Source organism: Neopelma chrysocephalum, unplaced genomic scaffold, assembly GCF_003984885.1.
Source record: "Neopelma chrysocephalum unplaced genomic scaffold, ASM398488v2 Primary Assembly neopelma1_365, whole genome shotgun sequence".
Classification (NCBI taxonomy): domain Eukaryota; kingdom Metazoa; phylum Chordata; class Aves; order Passeriformes; family Pipridae; genus Neopelma; species Neopelma chrysocephalum.
In genome coordinates, this window is record NW_020898029.1 from 862,539 (window position 1) to 890,137 (window position 27,599).

The 27,599-nt window shown below is 42.8% G+C and overlaps 1 protein-coding gene across 2 annotated transcripts in view; it reads right to left on the minus strand.

Annotated features, from left to right (window-relative positions):
• The window catches only part of RANBP3 (RAN binding protein 3), a 36,944-nt gene extending 15,832 nt beyond the window's left edge, over positions 1–21,112 (minus strand). Inside the window, exons 1-6 of one of the 2 annotated variants that reach the window (XM_027706127.1) lie at positions 21,032–21,110; positions 12,654–12,709; positions 6,709–6,912; positions 1,963–1,999; positions 1,791–1,874; positions 244–315 (exon numbers count right to left, since the gene is read on the minus strand). In XM_027706127.1, the coding sequence (XP_027561928.1) occupies positions 244–315; positions 1,791–1,874; positions 1,963–1,999; positions 6,709–6,912; positions 12,654–12,709; positions 21,032–21,053 (475 nt within the window). In that variant the 5' untranslated portion in view covers positions 21,054–21,110. Of the gene's footprint in view, positions 1–243; positions 316–1,790; positions 1,875–1,962; positions 2,000–6,708; positions 6,913–12,653; positions 12,710–21,031 lie in introns of both variants that reach the window. The other variant, XM_027706128.1, reaches the window with a different exon arrangement.
• Between the last annotated feature and the right edge of the window lie 6,487 nt (positions 21,113–27,599).

The window sequence follows — 27,599 nt, forward strand, 5'->3', positions numbered from 1 at the left end:
GTCACATTGCAGTCTTCTATCATCACTCACAAAGCATGCAACAATGCTCCTATTTGTTATTCTAATTACCTCCAGCAAGGATGAAGTCAAACAATGAAGTGAGCAAGACACCAGCTCCAAAATCAGAACCATCGTCACTTCCAATCTCACAGATAGGGTCTTACTTCTGAAGTTTCAGAGTGCTTTGGATTGTGACAAATTGACAACGGTTTGAGAAAAAAGCAGAAAAATGAGGAAGCTCACCTGGTTCTGAGTCAGAATTGCCTGTAGAGGGTTCACAGAAGCTTGATGGCATAAAGACATTGTTCTTCGCTACTGCAGTCAAGGAAAAGGAAAAAAATTAAGGGAAGTTGTGTATGTTGTTTTTAATTATAAACCTGTTCTCAGATGTATCAAGGCTTCAAATGGAAAATAATTTTTCTAGTAATTTGTTCTTTTTTTTTTTTTTATTTCTTACAAAATAAAACAGTATTCTAGCCAAAGCAGTCAACAAGTCATTGTCCTGTGGAAGAAGCTAAAGTGTTTTGAAAAGAGAAAGGAATCTCATCTCTGAACACTGTTGTACTAAAAGCTGCAGTATTTGCCCTTTATAATTAAAAGCCAATTTTTTTTCATATTTGCTTCTTTCTTTAATTGCCTCTTCTCTCTTTTTATTATTGTCTGCCTTAAACATGACACATGTTTCATATAAGTAAAACTTCCCTACTCTGGAGAGAAACATAACCCCACAAAAAAAATTATGAAGTTGGGAAAGCGAAAGATTTTCTGGAAATCAAAGCCATCAAACAATGTCAACAATATTCAAAGAGGCCTTTATGGAAGTTGCAATTCCAATCCAAGTTGTCACTTCTTGACAACACACATCAGAGGAGAATAAGTGAATCAGGGAATAAATGCCAATATCCAGTCAAGATATGAGAACACCGTGCCCATAAAATATCAGCAACTAGATTTTAAATTCCATAGTCACTCAATTCTTTAAAACTAAAAGCAAAATAACTAGGCTTTTGCCTTTTAGTCACATCTCCCAAATGTGCTGCATGCAAGAGGAATATTTTTTTACTGTTCTCTCCTTTTGATGTTTTTCTCATCTCCTTTATTTCAACTAAGATAGCGGAAATAAAGCAGCAAAGTCTCCAAATCTGCCTCAAACACTGACATGTCTTAACTAAAATAATCCTCAACCAAAGCTAAAACCTTCATATTATCTGTGGAGAAGACACAAATCTTAAGAGATTGTTCCTGTGGGTGAACAAATACGAAACATGACCATTCCTGTGCATGTGAACTGCACAAATTTACCCCAGTGATTTCACTGCCCTGACTGCGCACACACACATGGGCTCTGGTCATTCTCTCTTGTGTTTCAGGGATGCACTAAATCCTCTCCATTTTAAAAAGGGTGGGAGAAAAGAGAAAAGCACCAGAACAAGCACAAGCTAAGATTTGGAAGATTTCCTGGCAGCGGAGTAACTAAGAAATTCAAATTTGTTAAGGAGCAACCTGATCACAACAAATCAAAAAGATTTCTGGTTAATTCTTCAATTTAACAGCACAAGATGAAAAGCTGAAAAGACAAATATAAAAAATATTTTTTAAAACTATTTCTCAATTTCTTTGGGCTTCACCAAATTTGCTAATGTGGACCACATAAAAATAAAGAGTACATGGTTGCTGTGGTCTTAAGACAAAGCACAGCAGACAGTACTAAGACTGCTAACATGACTGGAAAAAGAAAAGGTCTAAGAAGGAAACCCACTCCTTGTATATAATATCACAGCAACATTTACCTGACTGAGGAGGGAACTGAGTTAAGGATGAAGTTCTCTCACGTTTTACAGGTGGACAGTAACTTCCATCCTCTCGATCAGACTCTGTAGGAAAAAAGCAGTTAGAGAAAATGCACAATATTCCAACAAGACACACGCTCATGGCTTTTAATCTTACAGTAAAATCTCTTACCATCTCCATCTTCTGGACTTGATCCATCTGCTGATCTCTGAAATCAGATTACAGTGATGAAACAAAAGTCACATACTGAACATTTCAGTCTCTTTGGATTGATCCAAATGAGTTAATAATCAGTTTGGAGATTTTTGCTTTACTGTCAATGACATACACTCGAGGCAAAGCATTATTTCTATGATTTACATGTAGGTATATTGAGTTTCACTCAGATACTATTAAATACAATTAATTCAAAATATTTCATTTACAAATAAGATTCCTGAAGATTCATATCCAAGCACTAATATCCTTAGGGACTATATAACAATTATTACAGTTACATTTTCTGTACAGTGAAAATCTGAAAATGACAGTTTTCAAATTTGGTTTGATTTTAAAAATATCCCAGAAGTTTCAAGTTCAACATAAACATACCTATTATTTGGAAGTTCATTTCAAAGCACTTTCTCTAGTTACTCTAAGTGACATTAGTTCCTTCAGAAAAGTGACAGCACTGGAGGAATGTCTTTGAAAGCACACTCTATAAAGCAGTACAATAGTGTTTTCATTGGAATTAGCAATGGATAGTCTCCTAACATCTTCCACAGTACCAGGAACAAAAAAGAAAGCACCACAGGCTGCCAACTATCAAAACATTCAAAAATGTGATGTTTGAACAAAGGTTTTACATCTTTTCTGAGGATTTCTAAGTCTCTTTCCTCCTACTTCCACAGCTAATACAGTCTCCTTTACTCCTGCAAAATGTAATCCCATGATGCATTCCTTCCACTGTGGAAGGTGACTAGGGCAGCACTACCACATTTATCTCATTACAAAACATTTTAGAATCACAGGAATGTTTAGGTTAGCAAACACCTTCCAAGATCACCGAGTCCAATAATCTCCTCGGCACTGAACCATGTCCCCATGTGCCACATTCACACAAATCCCTGCAGGGATGATGACTCCACTACTGCCATGGGCAGCCTGTTCCAGGGATGCACAACCTTTTTTGGGGAACGGGCATTTCCTAATATCCAATCCAAACCTTCAACTCGAGGTCGTTTCTTCTGGTTCTGTCACTTGTTACCTGGAAGAACAGACCAACACCTGCCTGGCTACACCTTCCTTTCCGTAAGCTCTTGACATACTGGACCTTCTCCCTAGTCCAACTTTCATCCCAACCCTGCCCCAGGACATGCAGACAGACACCTCCTCTTCACACAGTCTCACTTCAGAGCTTGCAGCTTGCAGGCAGAACCCTCCCAAAGGTCCTCCCACCCCATGACTCGGCCCCTTGGACACTGAGAGCAGGCAGACACACGACAGCACTGGGTAAGTCTGCACAGGACTGACCTCTGAGGAATACCTTGTGCATAAGAATACCAGAAAACACGAAACTTTCTATTTAGCACTGCATATATTTAGAACCCACGTAGTACTGTACTGTCAGTATTTCACTAAATGTTAATAAAAACCCTGTACTGTGCCTATGCAATGAAGAGCTTTTCTGTTTAGTTTTACATTAAGAGTATAGCTACCTCACTAGCATCCTAGTTGATACTTTTGAAACCTTTAGCATAGAGAACGAGAAGCTACAGACACTTCTGGAACACAATCCCCTCCATTCACACACACCTATCAGTGTTAATACTGCATTTGGATCATCTATGGCTCTTCCTACATAATCAGTGAAGTAGTCTACAGTACCAGAGGACAGTCTTATTAGTCATTGCCCTTGCCAACATACATTAGTTCTGCAAAAGATAAGGCTTAAGTGGAAAATCATGTTATACATATTTCAGCAACCAGCGTCCAAACTCAGAAAAAAAAAATCTATTTTGCACAGAAAGTGTTGTCACAGATACCAGCAACTTGTTTCAACTTTTATCAAAAATCCTGAGAGCAAAAGGAAAATGTTTGGTAAAAAATTTGCATGAACGGAACTGCAGATCTTAATATGCAAAAGTCCTTAAAAATAAATCAGTGGTTTCCCCTGGAACACCAGAAACTTCTTAAGCTGTTACTAAGATGTGTTGTCCTCTCAATACTCAAATAACAGACAAAAAAAAGCCAAACCTGTATAGCACAAGCCTCAGATCATCACATCATTGTGATTTCACTAACTGACACAAGCACAACTAATGCACCACCACCATGTTCAGTGGGCAGGGGGCATCAAAATCCAAAACCAACTCTGTACCCTACTGAGGGCAAAGCACAGCAGAGTATCTGCTCCAAGTTATTTCCATGCTTCCTAGTCCAAGAGTTTTGGGAGATTAAAGCTGTGCACCTTTGGACAAACAGGCAGATACCATGGGAGTGGGTACACACGTGTACTGTATAAGCTTCACTTTTGTATGAAGCCACACAATAAAGTAAGTTACCACTGCAGTCAGAATTGCTTATCAGTGCTGCTTCAGAGGAAGCTGGGCAGACTAGACAAAAATCAGGGGAATATATCAGGGGAATATATGCATGACAAACCTGACAGACTGGAAAACCAGCAAATTACAGTTAATGACAATGAACAGCAGTCCAGCCTCTTCATTTTAGGCCTCTCTTCCCAGCCTACTCAGTCTGTGTTACAGCAATACCTGCTTTACACAAGTACGCTACACAACGGAAACAAAAGGCAGGACCATCTCATCTTGCAAGGAACCACCAAGGTGACTCAACTTCTCTCCATTCAGTGCTTTGAAATTAGATGCTGAAGAGACACTTAAACCAGTAACATCAAAATCCAACCTACAATTTTCTCATTTAAGAGCAGAAGCCGCCTTTCACTTACTCTCTCCTCCCCCTGCTTTTAGAAATCCAGCTACAGGAAAGTTACAATTATTTCTAAATAGAGCTTCCTACAATTCTGACACACTTCTAATTAAGGAAATTACCTTTATAAATGCTACCAACTGCTTTTTAAAAGTGCCAGTGACCATAATTAACTAGACTACAAGTATTACTTCCTCACACAGTTGCTACATCAAACTAAGAGAGAAGAACTTAAAAACTTCAAGAAATTCATTTGGTTTTGCTTATTCACAATAAATGAACAGAAACAGGGTCAAGAAGGGAGAATTTCAGTTAAGTAAAAAAAAAGGCCAATGTAATTCAGGGAAAGCTGTAAGAGTACACTTATATATGACCATCAGCTCTGTGAGAGACTGTATCTCTAGCCACACCGTGTTCAAGTCTTAGCAAAAATATCTGTCTGAGTGTACAAACAATACCAAGTAAACAAGAAATATGCAGTGTCTCTTATTCAGTCTTAATTCTCCCATCTTCCCAAGGCCCTAAGAAGACTGCACGAAAACTTCTGCTCCAGCAAATCAGTACAAGCACACTGAAGATGTGTCACCCTTCTCTGTATTTCAAGACAAGAGATGGTTTCACTCTAAGAGATTGGGATAATTGGAAGAGTGCTTGCCAGTGCATGTGAAGGCCAGTTACATGCCCCTTCTGAGCACTGTACAATTCCATAAATCTAACTGAATGGAGTCAAATTCAAGGATGCTGAGACAACTGTTCTGTACTGCCATGAATTCCTGCATATGATCCCCAACAGCAGTTTTGGTTTTTAAATTTCTTTCAAAGCTGGGTTAACTGGAGGAAGATTTTCTGCTCTCTAAGAACAAGGCTAAGATAACCACTTGCTGCAGTTTTCCTGAAAGTCTGGTTAATGCAGTTCTCTTGGACAGCTCTAGTAACACTGTAATCTCAAATGACAGAAAACTGAGATAAAAGTCTGACTATGGTGACCAGCTATATTTTAGTCCTTGAAAAATTTCATCTTCAAAAAAGAATCTGAAATGGAAAGATTTCTGCAGCAGGTCGTCAAGCAACAGTCTGAACATGGAAATGTGCTTCACCTACAGCTATTTGCACCTTGTCATGACAATCCATTCAGCACTGGGTTTACTGGAAATGGCCCATTTTTGGATTAAAAAAAAACCAACCAAACCAACTAGCCAAGAAAAGGGTGCAGGTATTGGGTGGAGCAGCCTTAACAGGCAAAGATCTAGCAAAGAGCACGTGCCTAGGATGTGGTGTCACAGTGAATAGTGATACTCGCCTGCACCAAGAAAATATGGCCCACCAACCAGAAAGTTTAGGAACACTTAAAATTGCTTTGAAAAACTCTATAGCAGCAGTCATTTAGTCATCTAATCTTTCAGAAAATATTTTGCTGCACCACTAGTAGAAAAATCTTAAATTACGAGCTCTGACAGCTTTTCCAACCGCAAGGTACTGACTTCCTCCCCCATCAAATACTTAAATTCAAAATTCTGCTTTAGTATGATTCTTGGTGCTTTTAATCTATTAAGTACCTTACAGGTTGTCATGACAAGCTCCTTTTATATCCAGTGGAAACACAGTATTAACTGCTCACTTTGTCAAGCAGCAGCATTATGGCTCAGATGGAACAAAGAGCTCTCCTCTAACTGCTTAAAGCAAATCCCACAAATATAGATGCACTTTCTCACTCATTTAGAAGTGCTCTCATCCTTAGCAAACACAGCTTACACCCTAAATTTTAAAATACTTGAGGCATCTTCTAGAGTTACACTACTAGTGAGACCCAAACAAATCTAATTTCTGCTAATTGGAACAAGGACTTAGAGAGGACTAACACTTGAGATCAAAGAACCAGACAGACAGTCTGCACTGCCTACAATGAACAGTAACGGATTCCACTTTGTGGAAGGGACTTTTTCCTCTAATCCCCTCAGCAGCAGAAGTACTTGGTAGGTTGACACTTACCCCTGCCAGTTCTTGATGAATAGGAGCAAGCTGGGCTGCAGCAGCGGGACTCAGGGTAGCACTGACTGAGGCCACAGTGGGAGCAGGGTGCTCAGAGTCGCGCTCACCAGCTGGTTCTGTATGACCCAGACCATGGTGGAGGGGCTCAACCTCTCCCTGGGGGTCCTCGCCTGAATCCGACAAAGCTTTTTGCTCTGCAGGGGACTGTGAGCAGAAAAGACAACGTCCCTTCAATGCAAGGCTGCGACATGAGAGAGCAGTTGTCCTACTGAGAGCATCTGCTAACCCCTTTTTAAATTCCACTGTTCTCACAGTAGGGCAGAAGGAGCTGCTCGCTGCTGAGACACCAATTAAAATACACAGGAACTATGTAAACAACCTGCTGACTGAATCAACTTCCCCTCCCCGCAAAAAGCATCACGTGGAGCAAATGCACTTTTTTGAAAGTTAGCCAAAATCATCTGTGTCCTGGCAAAGAACATTTTGCCAGCTACAGGGCTGCTGGAGTTTAACTCCTTCTCTTGAACACTTAAAGACAACTTTTACCCTCAGATTCAGACATAAAAATTAAATAGACAATTAATGTAAATAACTGTCCTTCACTGCTTCTTCACCTCACATTTCAGGGAGGTGAGGTTGGTTACAAAACTCTCCACAGAAATTATTTTAACATTCACACAAGAGAGATGATCCCTTCAGATTCACGTGATGGTGAATTATCCAAAAAGCAACATCAATGCTTTCTTTCATAAATTAAGAAGTCTGCACATCTATTTCAAGGAGGGAGGTGACAGGATAACTAGTGCACTCTAATGCAATTTGGTATTTGCTGAACTTCTGCCACAGTCTTGTCATTTCTTCACATCATTTAATGCTGCACATCCTCACTTGTAGAACAAAAATCAAGCATTACCGTATTCTCCACACATCTGAAGAATAAAAAACTTATAGGCTTTGAGCCCAAACAACTGTATTGTGATTAAGGACTAAATTATAGTCCATGGATAACATGCAAGCCAAGGATGTGCTCCCAGCTGAGATCTGTGGGCCAAGCTTCCCAATGTCTTATGGTAAAGTATCTAAAGAATCAAGCAGTAAGGCAAAGATGAACACAACCTTGGCTTGCTCACAGAAAACACTTGGTAGAATGAAGAGAGATTAAAAATGCCAGGTCCATGCAAGAGAGTAAACAGAAGCCTCAAAAATAAACAGCAGCATTTACATCTTAAGGGCTCCAAGTTCTCCAAGTAAGATTTGTCCTATTCTCATAAGAGAAACAATTACTAAAAGCCTGCAATACATAAAATTTTATCTTGCAAGAAATTACTACAATTAAGGCTGAAAACAGTTGAAATACATTGGGTAATACTACGCCAGGTAAAAGTTGGGGATGCTGGGCTTTTGTACTGTCAAAATTTTCTGGTTTTAATATTTAGTTGTTACCAACAGATCCAAACATTAACTTAAGACCCCACAGAATGAGAAGAGTTAAAGAAACATTTTTGGAACATGATCCAAGCATCATGTAACTTATCTTCCTTCAGAGTCATCCTTGAAAGCTCAGCACTATCAATTCACCTACAGAAAGCAGTACACTGACCAAAACCAGTCATATAACAAGTTGTTCTTTTTCATATAAAGTGTTCTTTTCTATATTCTACCATTATCCCAGCCCAGGCAGGCAAAGGGAAGAGGACAAGGCACAAGCTACACCATAGACAATGGCTTGTTTCCAAGCACAAAAATTTTTAATATCACAGTTTCATATCTACCTGTTGTTGTACTTGAGGCTAGGGAGGTCATAATGATCCTAACATGATGAGAATCAGTAATTACCAGAAGATCACCACAGCTCACACTTGCAGAACAAATGACGTTACTACAAAAGCATTTTTGGACAACATGTTTCTTTACCACACTACTGTGTTAAATTTGTTTGAGCCATTATACCTGCTTAAAAATATGTAAATCCAAAAAACAAGAATGCTTTCACCTCAGAAATGCATGTTAAAAGCTAACTTCAGAAAATAACTTCAAGAAACCTATGGCCAGAAACTTGTCATGAAATGGTTTTATGGCAAAGCTAAAATTAGTTTCAGAGCAGAAACACAAGTCAAACAAGTGTCTAACATTCATCACAGAATAAGCTGTATCCATCAACTGAAATATTTAATTCAAAAAGTGCTATGCAAAGCACAGGCCTGTCAGAAATATGAACAGCAGTGCTAACACTCAGATATCTGTGAGACTATCTCTATTTCACACATTGTTAAAATAGTTCTCAGTGTGTTAAGGAGATGTGAAAATCACAAAAATGGAGACTCACTCAAATGTAGAAACAGCCAACTTGACATCCACCATTAATTGATATCTATAATGAAAACGACAGAGAGACTAATCCTGTCTTTAACTGCAAGAGAAAACAACTCAAACCTCCTTACTGAACAAAAAATTTAGAGGCAGCATTATGAACACCATGCATTTTTTGTTCCCTCTAAATCAACATGACAAACTGCAAGTTCTAAAGTTCTATTAAAGTGCATAAAACCTTAGCTGGAAGACAAGTTATAAAATTAGTTTCCAAACTAGTATGAACTTTGTCCTACAACATGCTGAGTATTTTCCAACTTCTAACAGAGAAACAGATCATAGAACTATAGAATCATTCCAGTTGGAAACCATCTCTAAGATCAAGTCCAAACATCAACCCAACACTGCCAAGGCCACCACTAACCATGTCCCCAAGTGCCACATCCACATGGCTTTTAAATCCCTCCAGGAATGGAAGGGCAGTCTGTGCCAGGGCTGTACAACCTTTTGGTGAATAAATGTTTCCTAATATCCAACCTAAACCACCCCAACACAACTAGAGATCATTTCCTCTGGCCCTGTCCCTTGTTCTCTTGGAGCAGAGCCTGACCCTCACCTGGCTCCACTCTTGGTGCTCCAGCCCCTTCCCCAGCATCGTTCCCTTCCCTGGACATGCTCCAACCCCTCAAAGTCTTTCTTGTCATGAGAAGCCAAAAACTGAAACCAGGTTTTGAGGTGAGGCCTCAGCAGTGCCCAGCACAGGGAGACAGTCACTGCCCTGGCCCTGCTGGACACACAACTGTTGGTACAAGCCAGGTGCCAGTGGCCTTCTTGGCCATCTGGGCACACCTGGGCTCATGTTCAGCCACCACTGACCAGCATCCCCAGGTCCTTCTCTGTTGCACAGTTCTCCAGTCACTCTGCCCCAAACCTGGAGTGTTCCACCAGGTTGGTGTGACCCAAATATCTGATACCTTACAAGCACAAACTTAAGAAGAGATTTCTAAAGAAATAATGTTGTTTAACTTAATAGTAGACACTGTTAGTTTCAGAAAAGGCAGTAAGACCATTGAATTATATCAACCCAGATGTAATACTGAGAGAGTCTGTAGACTCTGTAAAAAAATAATTCTGCTCAGGATGTCCTGGTTCACATGGAAGAGCACTAAACAAACATCTTAGCAATCATCATACTGAATACACACATACAACTGAATACACAATGCAATGCTTTTCCTCACCCCTGGTGTACTGTCAGACTGCTGTGTCAGCACTGAAAAGCCTCCATGAACACTTTTGCTAACAGAAAAAAAGTGACTTGACAGACTAAATTAAAATTGCAATTTACATAGAGAAATTACATATTCAAGAAGTGTGGTTTTTGACAATTATTTTGAAGTTACTTTGGCATTTTCTTCAAAACATTGCTCTAGGAAAAAGTCCTTTGTTCAAAGAATTTCCTTGTTAACTTTAATGCACTTAACCAGGCACCTTTTACAGAAATACTAATGGAGTTAACTGTTAATGGGAACATTTAGCTATTATGTCTTTCTGAAAATACAGTGAAAGGTCTCAACCAGTCTGTAACCTGAGGCACCTTTCCTTGATTAAGTTGATCAAAGCTGACCTGAATGCTAGTTCTGATATATACAGTATAGATTAAGTGGTTGTTACTTTTGGCTCACAGAACCGTGTTCTAACTATATTACTACTGTATCTATACACCAAAAACCAGCTACTGGCACAAGCTTTATTTAATCAAACTGCAAGAAGCACAGCACTGATGCTTCTACCACTCCTTCTCTCCAGTGTCAAATACATACAATAGAAGCTATTAAAATTATTAATCACTCTCTCTTCCCCTTTAAAAAATCCTGCATCTCCATATAATACACACTTTAACATAAGCATTTATGCCTGTTACTACTTTGAAAATTGGTAACTAACTGACAGATGCCAGATCTTCCTGAACAAGCCTTATTCCCCAGTCAATCTAGACCTTATTCCACATCCAGGGTGACCATGGCTAAGCCCCCTTGATAGCACCACCACCACTTGGCATTTAGACTAATTTCTAACTCCTCTCTAACCCCTGTAACCTTCAAGGTGCTTGGGAACCCACAAGGCTGGACACAGACAGACCCTTCACCCCACAGCTCTGGCTGTGCCTGAAAACAGCTACTGGCTCAGCACCACCACAGTGCTCAGAATTCTCAGCAGTTGGGAAGACAATCAGAGATCTCCTGGATCCTCTCTGCCAGTTCAAAAATACATTAAGCCTTTAACTTATAAATTTTTTTACAAGTATTTTCTTGAGATCTATCAGAGTACAACAGATCTGTCTCACAGCTTGATGCAGAAGCTTGCACAGCCTAACACTGAAGGCATGGACTGTGCAGGCCCCTGGAGGTGTGCACTCTGTGCAGAAGCAAAGGTACAACATGAAGGAACTTGAGAGCACAAGAACTGTCATCTTGGCATGTAAGGACCAGGCCAACAAAAAAGGACACAGGAGCACATCACTCTGCCTGGGCTGCACACTGCTATGATCACTCCTTCCAGGCTAACCATGGAAGCACTGCCAGGTTAAAGGACACCTGGGGAGAACATTCACCATGATGCATCTCAGAAAGGACTTCAGCAACAGTCTAAGCAACAGTGGGTAATTGGAGCTGTTTCCTAAAAGTAAACGTGATCCCAATGGATAGTGCAAACACCAGCACTCCCTTCACTCTGAAGTACATGCAAACAATTGCTGTAAAAAAATCTAACTGAAAGAACATCTCAAAAGTACTTACTCTCAGGTAGAGTTAATTTGATTAGCTAATATGAGGAGAGTAGATTTAAATCCTTCCCAAACTAAGAAAAGATTTCAAGCTCTGATGATGAATATGCCTACTGAACCTGTGAGAAAGCTGAAGTCTGGTACTTATTCCAAACCAAAGAAAAGCTATCAACTGAAAAATGGTTGAGTATTTCAATTCAAACATTTTCTGACTGCACAGATAACATAACAATCCAGTGATCCAACACAAAGTGCATCGTGTGTACACAATTACACCTCTCTGGGTTCCCACCATCTTCAAGTGAAACAACGGTAACCTTGATTTTTCCTACCCCCCAAATCTTAATAGCTTTTACTATTAACCAGGAAGAATTAAATATCTTAGTATATCGAGATGAGGGAACAGGATTGCCATTTCCCAAGGTAACTAACACTTTACAGCTTGCTAACCAAAGATATGAGAGACGCTTAAATGTACTGAGGTGAAAAATGATAATCTAGACCAGTTTTCTTTGTCTTAACACGATTATCAGATAAAGAAACTTTATAGATTTCTCATGCAACTCAACTGTCAGCGTTCCTTTGCCACACATTCAAGATACACCTTTACAGATACTTTTTCTCCCAGACTGTTCCATTTTCTGTCTGAGGAGCTACCTGTATTGTGCTACCATCACACATCTTCCCACTTTTAGCCTTTCAGTACCTCCTTGCCCCATGCCCATTACTAATGTTAATGCTGGATTATCCATCTTCAACTTCACAACAATATAGACAAAGGGCTGATCACCATGGAAGGAGTCAAGGCTAAGAACAAAACAAATAAAAAGCCATATCAACATCTCCTTACCTTCTGTGCTTTATCCTTCTGAAATACAAAGACAGGTGGAGCAATGGCAGGTTTTTCTGTAAAAAGAGAAATCATTGGGGTTTTTTCCAACCACATTCATTAGTAACTAATATGAAAATGTTAAGTTCTGTGATGCCTTTACCAACAATGAAACCTTAAACCAGTTAAATCTCAGTTACACATATTGTTTCCACCAATTCCCGGTAACATATAAGGAAAAAAGGAGTGTTTTAAGGAGAAAAACAGAATCAGTATCTGAAAACTATTTGTCTTTCCCCTCCATATGTCTTTCCAACTAGTACTTGTACTGTACTTCAGTACCTCAGGAGGAACAGACCCTTTGCTGGAGTAGTTCACCAGCTGAACACATGCTTTTCCTTCCCCATCATCACACATGAATGAAAAGGGAGTTTGCTGTACACCTCCACACATCCCTTCCTTAAAGGTCACCTAACTGACACTTGATTACCCTTGTAATTACCTGCAGGGACTGGCAGAATGCTCTCCTGCTATAGGAGAACAGGTTTGAGACCATCTAAGGAACCTGAAGGTGCACAAGACCATGGAACCTGATGACATGCATCCATGGGTCCTGAGGGAACTGGCAGAAGAAGTGGCTAAGCCAATCTTCACTCACTGAGACATCATGGCCATCTGGTAAAATTCCCACTGACTATAAAAGGGGAAACATAACCTCCATTTTTGAAAAGGGGAAAAAAGGAAGACCTAGGGAACTATAGGCCAGTCAGTCTCACCTCTGTGCCTGGCAAGATCACGGAGCAGATCCTCCTGGAAACTGTGCTAAGGCACATGGAAAATAAGGAAGTGACTGGTGACAGCCAGCATGGCTTCACTTACAGCAAACCACGCCTGACAAATTGGGTGGCCTTCTATGATTGGGTGATAGTGTTGGTGGATGAGGGAAGAGCGACTGACATCATCTACCTGGACTTGTGCACAACATTTGACAGGAGATCCTTGTCTCTAAATTGGAGAGACATGAGTTTGACAGAGGGAACACTCCCTGGATAAGAAATTGGCTGGCTGGCACACTCGGAGTGGGGTCAACAGCTCAATGTCCGAGTGGAGACCAAGTTTGGGACCAGCACTGTTTAACATCTTTGTCAGTGACATGGACAGTGGGATCGAGGGAAGCCACAAGAAGTTTGCCAATGACACCAAGTTGTATAGTGCAGTTGATGCACTGGAGGGAAGGGTTGGGGCATCCGGAGGGACCAGGACAAGCTGGACAGGTGGGCCAGTGCAAACCTTACAAAATTCTACAAGGCCAAGTGCAACTCCTGTGTCTGGGTCAGGGCAATCCCAAGCACAAACACAGGCTGAAGAAGGAATGGATTGAGAGCAGCCCTGAGAAGGACTTGGGTGTATTGGTGGATGAGAAGCTCAGTATCACCTGGCCACAGGCACTCGCAGCCCAGAAAGCCCCCGTGTCCTGGGCTCATCCCCACAGCGTGGGGTACCAGGTCAGGGGGGAATTCTGACCCCCTGACCCACTCAGGTGAGACCCCACCTGGAATGCTGCATCCAGCTCTGGGGCCCCAACATCGGGAGGATGTGGAGCTGCTGGAGCAAGTCCAGAGGAGGCCACGGAGATGCTCCAAGGGCTGGAGCCTCTCTGCTCTGGAGCCAGGCTGGGAGAGCTGGGGGGGTTCACCTGGGGAAGAGAAGGCTCCAGGAAGACCTGAGAGCCCCTTCCAGTGCCTAAAGGGGCTCCAGGAGAGCTGGAGAGGGACTTGGGACAAGGGGGAATAGCTTCAAACTGACAGAGGGCAAATTTAGATTAGATATTAGGAAGAAATTCTTGACTGTGAGGGTGGTGAGGCACTGGCACAAGTTGCTTCATGGAGCTGCAACATTCAAGGCCAGACTGGATAGGGCTTGGAGCACCCTGACCTAGTGGAAGGTATCCCTGCACACTGTGGGGGTGTTGCAACTCTTCAAAGGTCTCTCCCAATCCAAAACATTCTAAGATTCTATGAAAACAGGAAGAAATACCTGTAGGAGTGTGTTTCTCTGCAGAGTTCTCAGGCTCACAGAGTAAATCCCATGGCAAAGCAGTGACAAAGGCCAAGAAAGCAGTCATCTTCTTCACCAGAGACCATTGTCTCTCTACCATAAGGGCACAGGATAATTCAGATTGGAGGTCTCTAGTCCAGCCTCCTGCTCCAATTAAGGTCAGTTATGACCTGAAGTCAGGCCAGGTTAATCAGGTTATCCAGCCTGGTCTTAAAATCCAAGGATGGAGGCTGTGCAGCCTCCCAGGGTAATCTCTTCTACTGCTTGACTGCCCTTATGGCAGGGAAAAAACCCACCCCCAACACAAAAACTCAACCTTTCCCCTATTTCCAGCCTAAACATCTCATTCCACCTCTCACCTTTTGTCTCTTGTCCTTCCAGCATACACCATTCCTGTGAGCCTGGGTCTGTCTCTCTAATAACCTTCTCACAGACCCTGATAAGCTCCAAATGTGCCTCTCTGAAGCCTTCTTTTCTCTAGGCTGAACAAACCCAGTTCCTTCAGCCTCTCCTCAAACAACATGCAACCCAGATCACCAAACATCTGAGTGACTCACATTAATCTTTAAATTTTAGAATGAACCCAGGCCCCATGTCATGAAAACAACTTTCAACACCTCACCAGATCTGCTGTAGCCAGGTTATTAAGAGGAGAATTTATTTCTAGAGCTAAGAACTACAATGTTTCAAACACCTTATTTTTAAATTTACTGCAAGTTACAGTGAGAAATGCAATAGTGCCTGATTACATGGAAAACTACATTAGAGGCAGGGGAAAAAAAAAGCACTGAGGAACTTTCTGGCAAGTAAGTCCTCGCCTGGATCTCAGAAGAATTCTTCAACAACAGAAGTATATAAACTGAAAATTGCTGCTCGACTTTAACTCATTATAATGAGAGAAAAAGTGTACCACACCTGTGAACCATGAATGAGTGATAAAAAGGAGAAAAGCAATTAGGGTGTTAACTGAGTGAATATATTCAGAGTGGTAATTTCTCACCTGTTAAGCCTGATCAGGTTTATCTGAGAGACAAGAAAAATGTAAGTTCAAAGTTAGGTTTAATTATGCTTATTGGAACAGTGCAGGCCACTAAAGTGTTCTTGGGGTTTTTTTTCCACCTTTTCTATTTGCATCATGAAAAGCAGAATAATCATGATAAACACAACATATTAAGAGATACGGGCAATTTGCAGGACTATAAAATTCTAAAGGTGTTGATAACAACACAAGATTCTCTTTCAATAGCTACAAATGGACTGAAAGCAAAGACCAATATGCCACTCCAAGAGCTGATCTGCAAAAAGACCCCCACAAGCAAAGTCCAGCCACACTTCATGTCAGAAAGAACAAGCCACGTGACATTTATGGTCACACTACACAAGTGATGTCATGGTGAATATAAATGACACTGGGAAAAGAGATACTTCTGCCTCGTTTTTAAAACTGTGGGAAGTTGCTGTTTATCAAGTAAAACATCAGATATTCTCGTTCATGTTCAAACTCTTTGTTTTGTCTGCCATGGCATGAGTTAGCAGGCTACTTCCACAGCTGGCTGGGAAGGTAGAATACCTTTAATAGTTAAGATTAAATAAAATTTTCCTACATCACATTTAAAGCACAAATCTTAAGTGTTTGCAGAGCATGTGTTATTTCATTTTCCAAGCCCCTGTGACATTAACAGAAATAAGTTACCCTCTGCAAAATTAGGTAATTTTAAAATTTTAGATCAGGAACTTCACATAAAGCAAATGTCACAAGTCCAAAATGGAAAAAAAGTAGCTTATTTTCACATGAGAGAAAGAAGAAAACCCCGAGGAAGCCCAAACACTTTGCAATGTAGGTAAAATATTTATAAAGAACTCCCAAAAGCATTAACAAAAATTATTAAAGCATTTAGATAGCTCTATCTTGTAAATTAAATAGTTCTTCATGGTGTTTGGGTGTGAATTATTAGGACATGTCTGTCAGCCTAACTTTTCACCCACTAATCTATCATGGGGAAAAAAAAAAGGTTTTGTTTCTAGAGAGAGTAGTGAGTGCTGCCTTTTCCCTCAAAGTAACAACACACCTTCCTTTCTCCAAAAGCATCATACAAGTGTGGCAAAGGAATGACACTGATTACTCTGCAAGGAACTGCTTCAGTTCACACATCTTCTGTACACTTCATACAGTCACAGAATATGCTGAGGTGGAAGGAACCCATCAGGCTCATCCAGTCCAACTCCTGGTGCTGTGCAGGACACCCCAACAATCCACCATGTGACTGAGAGCATTGTCCAAATGCTTCTTGAACTCTGAGAGCCCTGGTGCTGTGACCACTGCTCTGGGGAGCCTGTTTGGTGCCCAACCACCCTCTGGGTGAAAACCTTCTCCTGATATCCAACCTAAACCTCCTCCAACTCAGCTCCAGCCACTTCCTCAAGTCCTGTCACTGGTCGTGAGAATGAAGGGATTTGTACTTGGCCCTCTGCTGCCCCTCGGGGGGGACAGATGTTGAAGACCACAATGAGATCTCCCCTCAATCTCATCTCCTCCAGGCTGAACAAACCAAGTGACCTCAGCAACTCCTGACAGGGCTTCCCCTCCAGACCCTTCACCCTTGTAGCTCTCCTTTGGATGCTCTCTAATAACTTAATGTCTTTTTTATATTGTGATACCCAAAACTGACCTCAGGACTCAAAATGTACTCTGCCACACCAGGTCAGAGCAGGGTGGAACAATCCCCTCCCTCGCCCAGCCAGCGATGCTGGGCCTGATGCCCCCCAGGACATGGTTGGCCCTCGTGGCTACCAGGGCACTGCTGACTCATGGCCAACTGGCCATCAACCAGGACCCCTAGGCCCCTTTCCACAGCACTGGTCTCCAGCCTCTAATTTAATTTAAGGCAGTTACGTACAGTAAACCTGTTATGATCATAAACTGTAAGTTTAATGATCTCATAAAGTGAAGTGAAGTTGCAGGCACCTCCTGAAAGGGAAATGTGAAAACATCCATCAAATTTTAGCCCTGAGAAAAAGATGTATCACCTTTCAGCTATTGAAAAGATAAAGCAATTCATTCCCCACACAAGGAGATCCTGTTGGCTAGAGTGCAGCTTCAGCAGTAAATTATAGAAAAGCAAACTACTACTTGTGTATTAGCAGCAACTTAATGAGAAAAGCATTCAGGTTCACATAAATTGATAGGGCTGACATGAAGCTGCTGGTTCTCTGTGATACTCCACTGCCACCTGTGTGAAGTGCCAGTTTTAAGACGTGATCCAGCTAGAACACCAAAGAACAAAGAGAAAGTTTCTAAGAGCATTCAGTAACCACTTTATACAGCAGTAATAATAATAATTGTGCCTACCATTCCAAAATCCTGGTTTTCAATAATTAACCTCACAATGACAGTCCCCAAAACCTTTATCACAATGTCACTAAATCTTTGCAACGAAGTCGATCAAACTTCACACAGCTGGGGAGAAGTTACTCTCTCCTCCTCTTCATTAGCTCCACACTTATCAGCTGATCTCCTCTCATCATGAGGGGCAATACCAAGACCAGGATCTGTTCCTATGAAACTTCACAGTACAAACTTCTTTGGAAAGTGGCACTAGGATCCTTCACCCCCCTTCTCTGCAGTAGAGGACCCCCTTAATCCAACAACCTTCTTCTGTCAAGATACAGCTGGCCATCACTCCACTACAAAGAGGTAGGGGAACAGTTTCACCAGCTTACTAGAGAAAAAGGAAAGACAAGTGAATGGAAAAAATTCAAGGAACAACTAGAATGAAAAAAATAAAGCTGTTATGAGCATATTAGAGGAACTGCTTGTAGCTTTGAAGAAAGTTATCACAGAAAGACCATCCATTAAAATAGTTTGAGGTCGTAAAGGACATTAGTAGAATGATTACTTGCAGGCAGTACTGACAGCTCAGCAGTGATTTAAGACATTCAATAGTCTAAGAGAGGTATCAACTTAGAAGGTAAAGATAACTAATATACCATTGAAAACAGAAAAATCAATTAACTAATTGAAACAAAGGGGTGTCATGGTAAAAGAAACAGGTTAAAAAAGCTTTGCATTAGTAAAATGAGAGGATGCAAACAGCACAAAACCCAGAACTTTTCAAGGGCAGGAGAAGGTTTGCTGCAGTAATCAAATGGGTAAGACAAGAGAACAGACAAGAAAAGCTGTTGTTCAAACACACTACACAGTCCGAAGGAATGGCTGAAACCTCATTCTAGGTACTCGTGTCTACTGTGTGCCAAAGAATAATTAGCTTCACACCTCACAGTGAAGCATGACTGAGACAGCTCTGTTGTACAGATCAATCAAGATTAAGGAACATTAAGAGCTTTGCTGTAACCACACTTGGTTTGTGAATATGAACATTTAGCTATCAAATACTTCAGACGTGAGAAGACCAATATGAAGCAGAAGGCCAAAGGATATTTTAGCAAAATATTTTGCTATCAGCAGCAAAATATTTACTTCATATATTCAAATGAAAATACCTGGACACAAGCAAGTAAAGCATTCACCTACAACAACGGAAAAATAAAACAAATTGAAGTGTTTAGGAATGATGAGAAAACAGCCACCTGAGAAGACCCTTACCATGACAGACTGCAAACAAGGCAAGTAGAAAGACTACAGAATTCACCAAGTTTCAGCAGAAAGATGCCAATTCGAGAAAATACATGTATTTCCACTGTTACATGAAGAACATATGCCTCAAAAATGGAGGTGGAGGAAGGAAAACTAACAGCCAATCATACTAGAAGAGCAGGAGACAACAGTTCCAGAGTGAGCTCATCTCGCTTAATGCTACAGAAGATTGTATCACATTCTTATTGCAAGAAGAAACAGAACAAAAAGGATGAAGATGACAACTCAGGAAGGAGATCCAAATACAAACTGAAAGGATTAGAAGGTGAGGGAAGTCACTGGAGGTAGAAAAGGGTCTGAAGAGAAAAAGACCAGATAAAAAAGTAAGGATGGGATCACACTTCCCCCCGTCATCCCAGACAAGACCCTGCAGAAATAAAGGTAGGGGTAGAAATACGTAAGTTGGCATCAAAAGATGCAATAAGTATTGGTAACCTGGAATTCACTGGTGAACTTAATGTTCCCCAGCAGAATGAGGAGGTAAAGTGAAGGGCTTCTATGACATAAGATAACTATTCCCAAGCTTCTAGTTCTAAAATTTATTATAAGGTCATTATAATGACACTATGTAAATACTGTCCATTAAGTTTCTCACAAATAGTCATCACATATTTGACTACTACCATTCTTGAGACCACTTATCATGCCTCCCTGGGCACTGACAGCTCATCTAGAGTCTGGAAGCCAACATGCTGCATCACAGGATTTGTCAAATAACTTAAATGCAGTTGTATTGTCAGCTGCTTGTAGGCCTCAACTTCAAAGGCTGCACCTACAACAGATATTTCCTTCCTGTTGTTTAATATTAATATCAGAACCATAACTGCCACTGATGCACAGTTCAAATGTAAGAAACAGTCTTGAAAAAGGGGCCTTGCACCTCTTCATTCACCTCCCTTGAGACATTTCTTCCCCTCTTCCATTACCTGAGAAGAACGAGAAACAGAGACAGCCAGAGCAAACTGGCTTTTGCAGAAACACTGAGGGACATTTGTCATTCCCAAAGGCAAACTACAGACACCCACTGACAGTTAAAACATCACTGTACACATCTTGGGGCAGAATACCCAAATCCCGCAGTGGTGCAGCCCAGGTTCTCTTAATCCTCTTCAGAAAAAAAAGTCAAACCACTTTACTAACAGATTTTTGAGGTTTTCAGCTCAAAAAAATTATACATCTATTATCATACCTCACCTCGTTTTATATAACCGCTTCTATTACTCTCTCAGCTAGAGAAAGGATTAACACGGGTGTAAGCGAAGGAAAGATTTACAGCAGTGCGAAAGTTGTGGACAATGACTCCTGGAAGCACCTGGACAAGGTGGGGCCCAAAGCGGCTCCGAGCCCCCCCCGGGGCCCGTGCCCGGCACCGGGCCCGCCGTCCGCGCCCAGGGAGCACCGTCCCGCCCCCCGCGGGGGCCACCGCCCAGCGGGAGGCACCTGCGGGCGCAGCCCCGGCCCGGCCCCCGCCCCGCGGACAGCGCGGCGGCCCAGCCGGGCGCTCCCTTTGTCCGGCCGCTCGTCCTGCGGGGGTCGAGGCGGCCGCGGGGAGAGGGCCCTCCGGAGGGCGGGACCGTGCCCGGGCACGCCGCTAAGCGCGGACCGCAGGGCCGGGGGGGCCAGGGCTGAGCGAGAGACCGGAGAGGTCGGCGCGGGCCAGGGAGCGGCGGCCGCAGCTCCCGCCTACCTTCGTTCGCCAGGTCCGCCATTTTACTGCCTCGGCCGCGCCCACAATGCACCGCGCGGCCGGACGGCGCCGCGCACCGCGGGCCCCGCGCGCCGCGCACGCGCCGATGGACGGCGGCTCCGGGGCGGCACCGCGCGTGCGCGGGGGGTGGGAGGCGGGTCTGGCCCGGCCGCGTCCGCCCGGTCTCCTCATTGCCGGACTCGGTCCTCTCACGGTCGGTCTCGATCCCCGCGGTCTCTGTCGGGCAGTCCAGTCGCCGTCCCCGTGTGTCGGACCGTTACGGGGCCCCCGTGGGCCCCATCGCTGCCCTCGGGTCTCCGTGCCTCTGCTTCCACCCCTCCGTGGCCGCAGGGCCCAGGCGAGCGGGCCGTGAGCTGGACGGTTCCCGGTGCCACGTCCTGCGGTCGCGGTGCCGCAGGCCGGCCGGGCTCACGGGGCAGCCATCCCCGTGCAGCGGCTGCTCTGGGACGCTGCCGACCTGAACATTGACTCATGGAATATCCTGAGCTGGAAGGAACCCACAAGGATTATCAGTCCAACTCCTGGCCCTGCACAGGACACCCCAACATTCCCACCCTGTCCCTGAGAGTGTTGTCCAAACGCTCCTTGAGCTCTTGGTGCTGTGACCACTGCCTTGGGGAGCCTGGGCAGTGCCTGACCAGGCCCTGGGGGAACAACCTTTTCTTGAGATCCAGCCTAAACCTGCCCTGACACAGCTTCATGCCATTCCCTCAGGTCCTGGACCACACCCTTCTGAGCCTTTTCTCCAGACTAAAGACTGAAACTCTCAGTTATGGGAGGCTGCTGCTCCATCCCATACATCAGTATTTGCCATTCTCTGTGACTTCTAGCTCTACAGAACTGTGCACACTGCTCAAAATGTAGGTGCACCAGGGCTTTATATTGCCACAGAGTGACAGTAGAGAGAGTCTGGATGATGTTACTGAACAAACACATTCCATCATCTTTAAATGGAGATCAGTGAAGGCCACATCTGCATTCAAGGGGGCACTTTAAGCAGCAGAAGACTCTCTTTAACCTCTTACTCTTTGGCTACCAAGGCAGAAGAAAAATACCATTAAGTGTTGTTTTTCACCCAAGATGGGTCCTGTCATCCTTCCCTGGCTTAAGTAAACTTGCTATTAGTCAATAAGCTACATGGTCCTGAGCAACTCATTCCTGTTTTCCCTGAGGATAAAGCTCTGGCCATGGTATCCACAGATACCTGGGGGACATATAGCAAGGCTTTAGAAATGTTTGGGTTACATCTCAGCAGAAAACTCTCCTTTCTGGAGCTAAGTGTGGGAAAGAGATTTGGAAAATCATTGTTTATCTAGAAAAAAATAATCTAGTAATTAGATCATCTAAATTCTGGAGAGGATCCAAGACTTAAAATAAAGGGGGCACAGCAGAGAAAATTATTCGAGGAAATTAATAATTAATATTAATTAATTATTCTGTGTTTGGTGCAGAGTCTGAATACAAAGTATTTGAATGCAAAACCAGATACACAGTCTTTGTAAAGAGGCTAAAAAGGGAGGTTGAGCTGTCAACTCTTCGGTGAGCACCATCACATTTGCTCCCTGAAGAGGAAAAACTTTGAGAGAACTGGGCTATCATTACTGTCTATTGAACATCCTGTCCACAAGGCAGCTGTGAAAAGCCCAACAACCTCAATCCCTTTGTGTAAAATTTCAAGCAGTAGTCTTATATGCAGGAACAGGATTTTCATCATGATGGATAAAGCCACAGCTGCAGCTGGAGACTAAATACAACTTTTTAGAGGCTGAATGCAACTTTTGACCACTAACAACAGCCAAGAAAATATCCAGGAAGCACCTGATGGGGTCCTATGAAGACCTGTGGGGTCTGACACCACAGATCACCGACCCAACAGTGCAGACCCTGGAATCTGAGTGGGCAGGACAGAAAGTAAGGAGAAAGTAGCTGGCAGGCAGGCCTTTGGTCCAGGGCTTGGAACAACTGATGTCACAGCACCCAACAGAGAGCACCAACACTGCTAAATCAGAATCAATGCCACTCAAACTCTGGTCATTAGGCTGCAACACTTTTTATTTGAGCCCAGCTGACTTAAAGCTGATTTCAGCATATCCTCTGAATACCTGAAACTTTGAACAGCTTCATAAGATTTTTTCAGTGCATGCCCACTGGCAACTTACAGGGGTGAGCACTAGTGCTGGCAGCTGCATGATGTCCACATGGCAGCCTGAGTTTGTGCATGGCTCTAGACCTTGTCTGTGCCTCTTCCCTGGAGAACATTTGGTGCAGAGAATTTAGCCAAAAGCATTAGCATGTCTCTATTCACACAAGAACTGTAATTTTCAGGGATATACAATATGGCTGATCTAGTTCCAGTCTTTATGGAATTAAATTCCTGTCCCAAAGCAGACATGTCCTACAAACTGAGCCAAACACTAATATTGAAAAGGTGTGAGAGTAATTACCCACTATGTGAGTATCTAAAAAACAATAATTACATTTTTAATTTAGGTCCTTATCCTGATACAGATATCCATTACAGAAAATTTCACTTCTGAGTATTCATGCCTGTTAAACCTATAAGAAATTAAGCACATGTTTTTATCATGAAAATGTTGGGCAACTTTAATTATAGGAATTACTGTCCTGTGCTTCTCTAGTGAATGTGTGATACCAGCATAGTGAGTGATGTGACCTATTTAAGGGAAGTGATTTAGAAAGAATGTACCTCAGAAAGTTACACTCATTAGACCTTAAGAACCAGCAGGTCACAGTGTGTTCTCTATTCATGTTCTAATTAGAGCCCATACTTCTCAGAATCATTAGCATAAGAGAGGAAAATTAACAGTTTTATCCTAACAGTGTTGGGAAGCCAAATTCTGATTTAATTTACCTTCAAGTAAGTCTATAATAACACCAGGATAAATGTGATTCTAGCACTTTATTATTTCAATAAAAAACTAAATTCCACCCACACCAACTTTACAGTTCCTGTGACTTTTAGAAATTAATTACAAGAGTTATCTGTACCCTGTGAGCTTGTCAACTTGCTGATATAACTAGAATCTATTTTGGGTGCATGCCATTAAGATACTATAAATGCCATACTTTCTGATTAGTACTATTGTTAGGTCAGCATTTCTAAAGGGACATGGCCTAAAAGTCACTATGACTTTGACAAATTAAATATTTTTCCATGGCTGAGCTCTCAAAAAAAAAACCCCAACAAAACACCAACCCACCAAACCCAAAAAAAACCTCACAACCAAAACCAACCCACCCTGTTACAAGCTTTCTGAGACTTCTGAATGAGCTGAGACCCTGAAGGATTCACTGAGTGTTGTTTCAGAGCATGATGGTGGCATTTTGATCTATGGCATTCATCAGCAAGGAAAGAAACAGAGACTCTAGAGTGAAGACAGCACCACAGGCAATCACTAACTCATTGCCAGCTCTATCACTCTACCAGTGACCTGGACCTCCTCACACCGTGTAGGTCAGTTGATATAACATCTTGTCTGCTTCTGGTGGCAGACCTGGATCAAGCAGAAACTTGTACCAGAGGCCTCCAGAGGTCCCTTCTGCCCACACCTCTCTGATTTTCAGTGCTACAGTAACCATTATTAACTGGGAAGCGTATCCAGGACTCTGTGTAAGCCAGGTTCTGCTGGAATTGATCCAGCTGAAACTGAATTTTTAACTTGTCTCTGAACTGATGGGGTTATTTCCAGAGAACTCATTCCTTATGGCACGAGAGAACTGGCAAGGACAAGCAAGTTTAGAAGGGATAGAACTTCCTTTCTTCAACAGCAGCATGGACTTATGTCAGACTCAACTGACCAATGTCGCAGGCTTTTCCAGCTGCCAGACATTTCTCTGGGTCTTCTGTAGATCCTCTTCAGAATGTTTTGTTAGAGTCCTGATCCCTCTTGCAGCAGATGACACCTCCTGTGACATCACGGCCCTCAGCCAGAAACTGCTGTATTAATGACACTGGGTTACTGAGCAGTGGCCAAACCATGTATTTTCAAACACTTGCTGGAAATTGCAGCAATAAAGAAAATACATCTGTTGACCTGATTTCAGTCAACAAGCAATGTGAAGGCAGTGGTTCATCACTGGAAACAATAGCTGCACGTAGGGTGTTGTGAGGGTCTTCAACATGACCGTGATGTTGGTTACCACCATTAATGTTTTCAGAGGTTCTAACTCAGCAAGGGATTTCTCATGAAACATTTGTTTCTCTCTTTGGGAGGACTGAATTATAGATTTTTCCCTGAGGAAGGAAAGCCATCAATCCTTCTCCAGCTGTAAGGAAAGAGGTCATCTCCTGACAGTTTTGAGGAACCAACCAACCACACAGCCTACACCTTGTCTTTTCACTGCCATCTGGTGTGGTTTCAGAAGGTTTTCAGGCTGTTATTAAATTCAGTTCTTTCTAGTAGACTCATCTGCAAGGATTTACAATGATTTCAGTGCAAAAATCTACAGGGTAAAATACTTGCTAAGGTGGAATGATCAGTACATCCTATCAGTGGATTGATTCACGAGTGAAGCTACTCACATGCTCAACACATTGCAGAACTGAATCTGGCTTATAAAAACAAGGGAATATTTGGGGGTTTACTCAGCATTTCCAGGAACTGTATGCAGTTTCAACTGCAGACCCTATAACAGCATGAGGCAAGGCACCACTGACGTGAAGGGGAGGGTTTTTCTGTTAATTGCTTTGCATGTAACAAACAGCCCAGCCAAGTGAAACTCCGAAATTCCGATGGTGTCCTGCTGGCACACAGCTCTGTTCATCACTTAAGGGTCATTCAAGAGCAGCCTGGTTTCCCCGGGCCGTGGTGTAGCCCTCTCCCTGGGCTGTGGTGGGATCTCGGGCACCCACTAGGTGGTGGTTTGGGATAACAAGAAGGAGGCTTACGAGGCCCCGAGAGGAGAGGAATGGAAGTGTTGCTTGCCATAAGGAGTTGAAGGAATATGTCAAAACACAGGACTTGGGACACAGTGCTAAAAACACCATGGTGGGGTCATTGAGCCATCATCACCTCCCTGATGTTTTCTCTCAGAAGAAGCAAGTTGGGTCATTCCAAGTTGTGTCTCATTTTCAGCAAAGTGCATGTGTGCAGGGACAACTAAGTGCACCTACAAACAAAAAGAAATGCCTCAGAAGCATTCACAGTCTGAGGTTCACATCTCTGATTCGTTTGCAATGTCAGTGCTGCTCCTCAGCTGTGACCCTCCCAGACACACCGGCTCACAACTCAGATCAGTGTGCTGGTGTCCTCATAGCTTTGTGTGGGCTCTGCATGACATTAGAGCCTGAAAGCCTGAGCAAAGCTGTCAATAACTGGGGCTACTCAGGGGCTGAGATAAGAGCCTTAGAAATCTCGCTCACTGCCCTGCATTGCTGGGAGACCCCGGCAGTTTGAGCCTGTGTTTGGCACAACCTAAGAGATGCAAACAGCATCTTCCTCTGCAGCCTCTGCAGTGTGCAAACAAAAAGGGAGCTGCACACCCATTCTCTGACAGGACTTGGGAACATTTTTTTTCTAGGACTTTGTTTTCCTGAAGTGCTTTCCCAAGCTGGTGGAGCAGTACTGGCATACAGACCACTGACACTGGGTTACTGAGCAGTGGTCCATCCTTACTTTCCAACCTTGGAGACTTTCAAATTTAGCTGGATCAAATTTGACTGAATAACCTGATCTAACTTTGAAGTCAACTTTGTTCCAAGCAGCAACTTAAAGTACAAAATGTCTTGCCCTATCTATACCTTTCTATGGTTCTGTGATATATTTGATCTCTTTCATTCTAAAAAAACTATCTGAAAGGAGCTGTGCAGGTAAAAGGGGACGAGGACATGGATAGCTGTAATTGCAAGTCCTTGTCCATCTGAATAGGATCAATGTGCAAAAACACATAAGACCACATTTGTGGTGTTTGATCTTACAGTTCACTGGAACACTGCATGCACATAGCCCCAGCCTCCAGAGACCAGCAGATATATTTACTGGAGCATTCTTCCTTCTGAACATAACCACTAGATGGGGAAGCAAGCACTTGGTTTTTCACAATTTCTTACTGAAAAATTGTACTTTTGTGGTTTTGGATATGTTTATACAATTCACTGTGTTCTTCCCTGTCTGTTTAGCATCCCTGAATGGGTACCTGCTTTAGTACCCTGTGCTGCAGCACCCAACCTCAGGATTTCAGCCTGTCTACATTTAAAGAAGGACCCTCACTAGAACACAAAAGAAAGGCTGTAAATCTGGAGGTGTATAGTCATAGAATCACAGACAGGTTTGAATTGGAAGGGACCTTAAAGAGCATCTCATTCCACCCCCTGCCATGGGCAGGGACACCTTCCACTATCCCAGGTTGCTCCGAGCCCCGTCCAACCTGGCCTTGGACACTTCCAGGGATGGGGCAGCCACAGTTCCTCTGGGCAACCTGTGCCAGGGCCTCACCACCCTCACAATCAAGAACTTCCTTCTAACACCTAATCTAAATCTCTCCTCTTTTGGTTTAAAACCATTCCCCCTTGTCCTGTTACTATCTG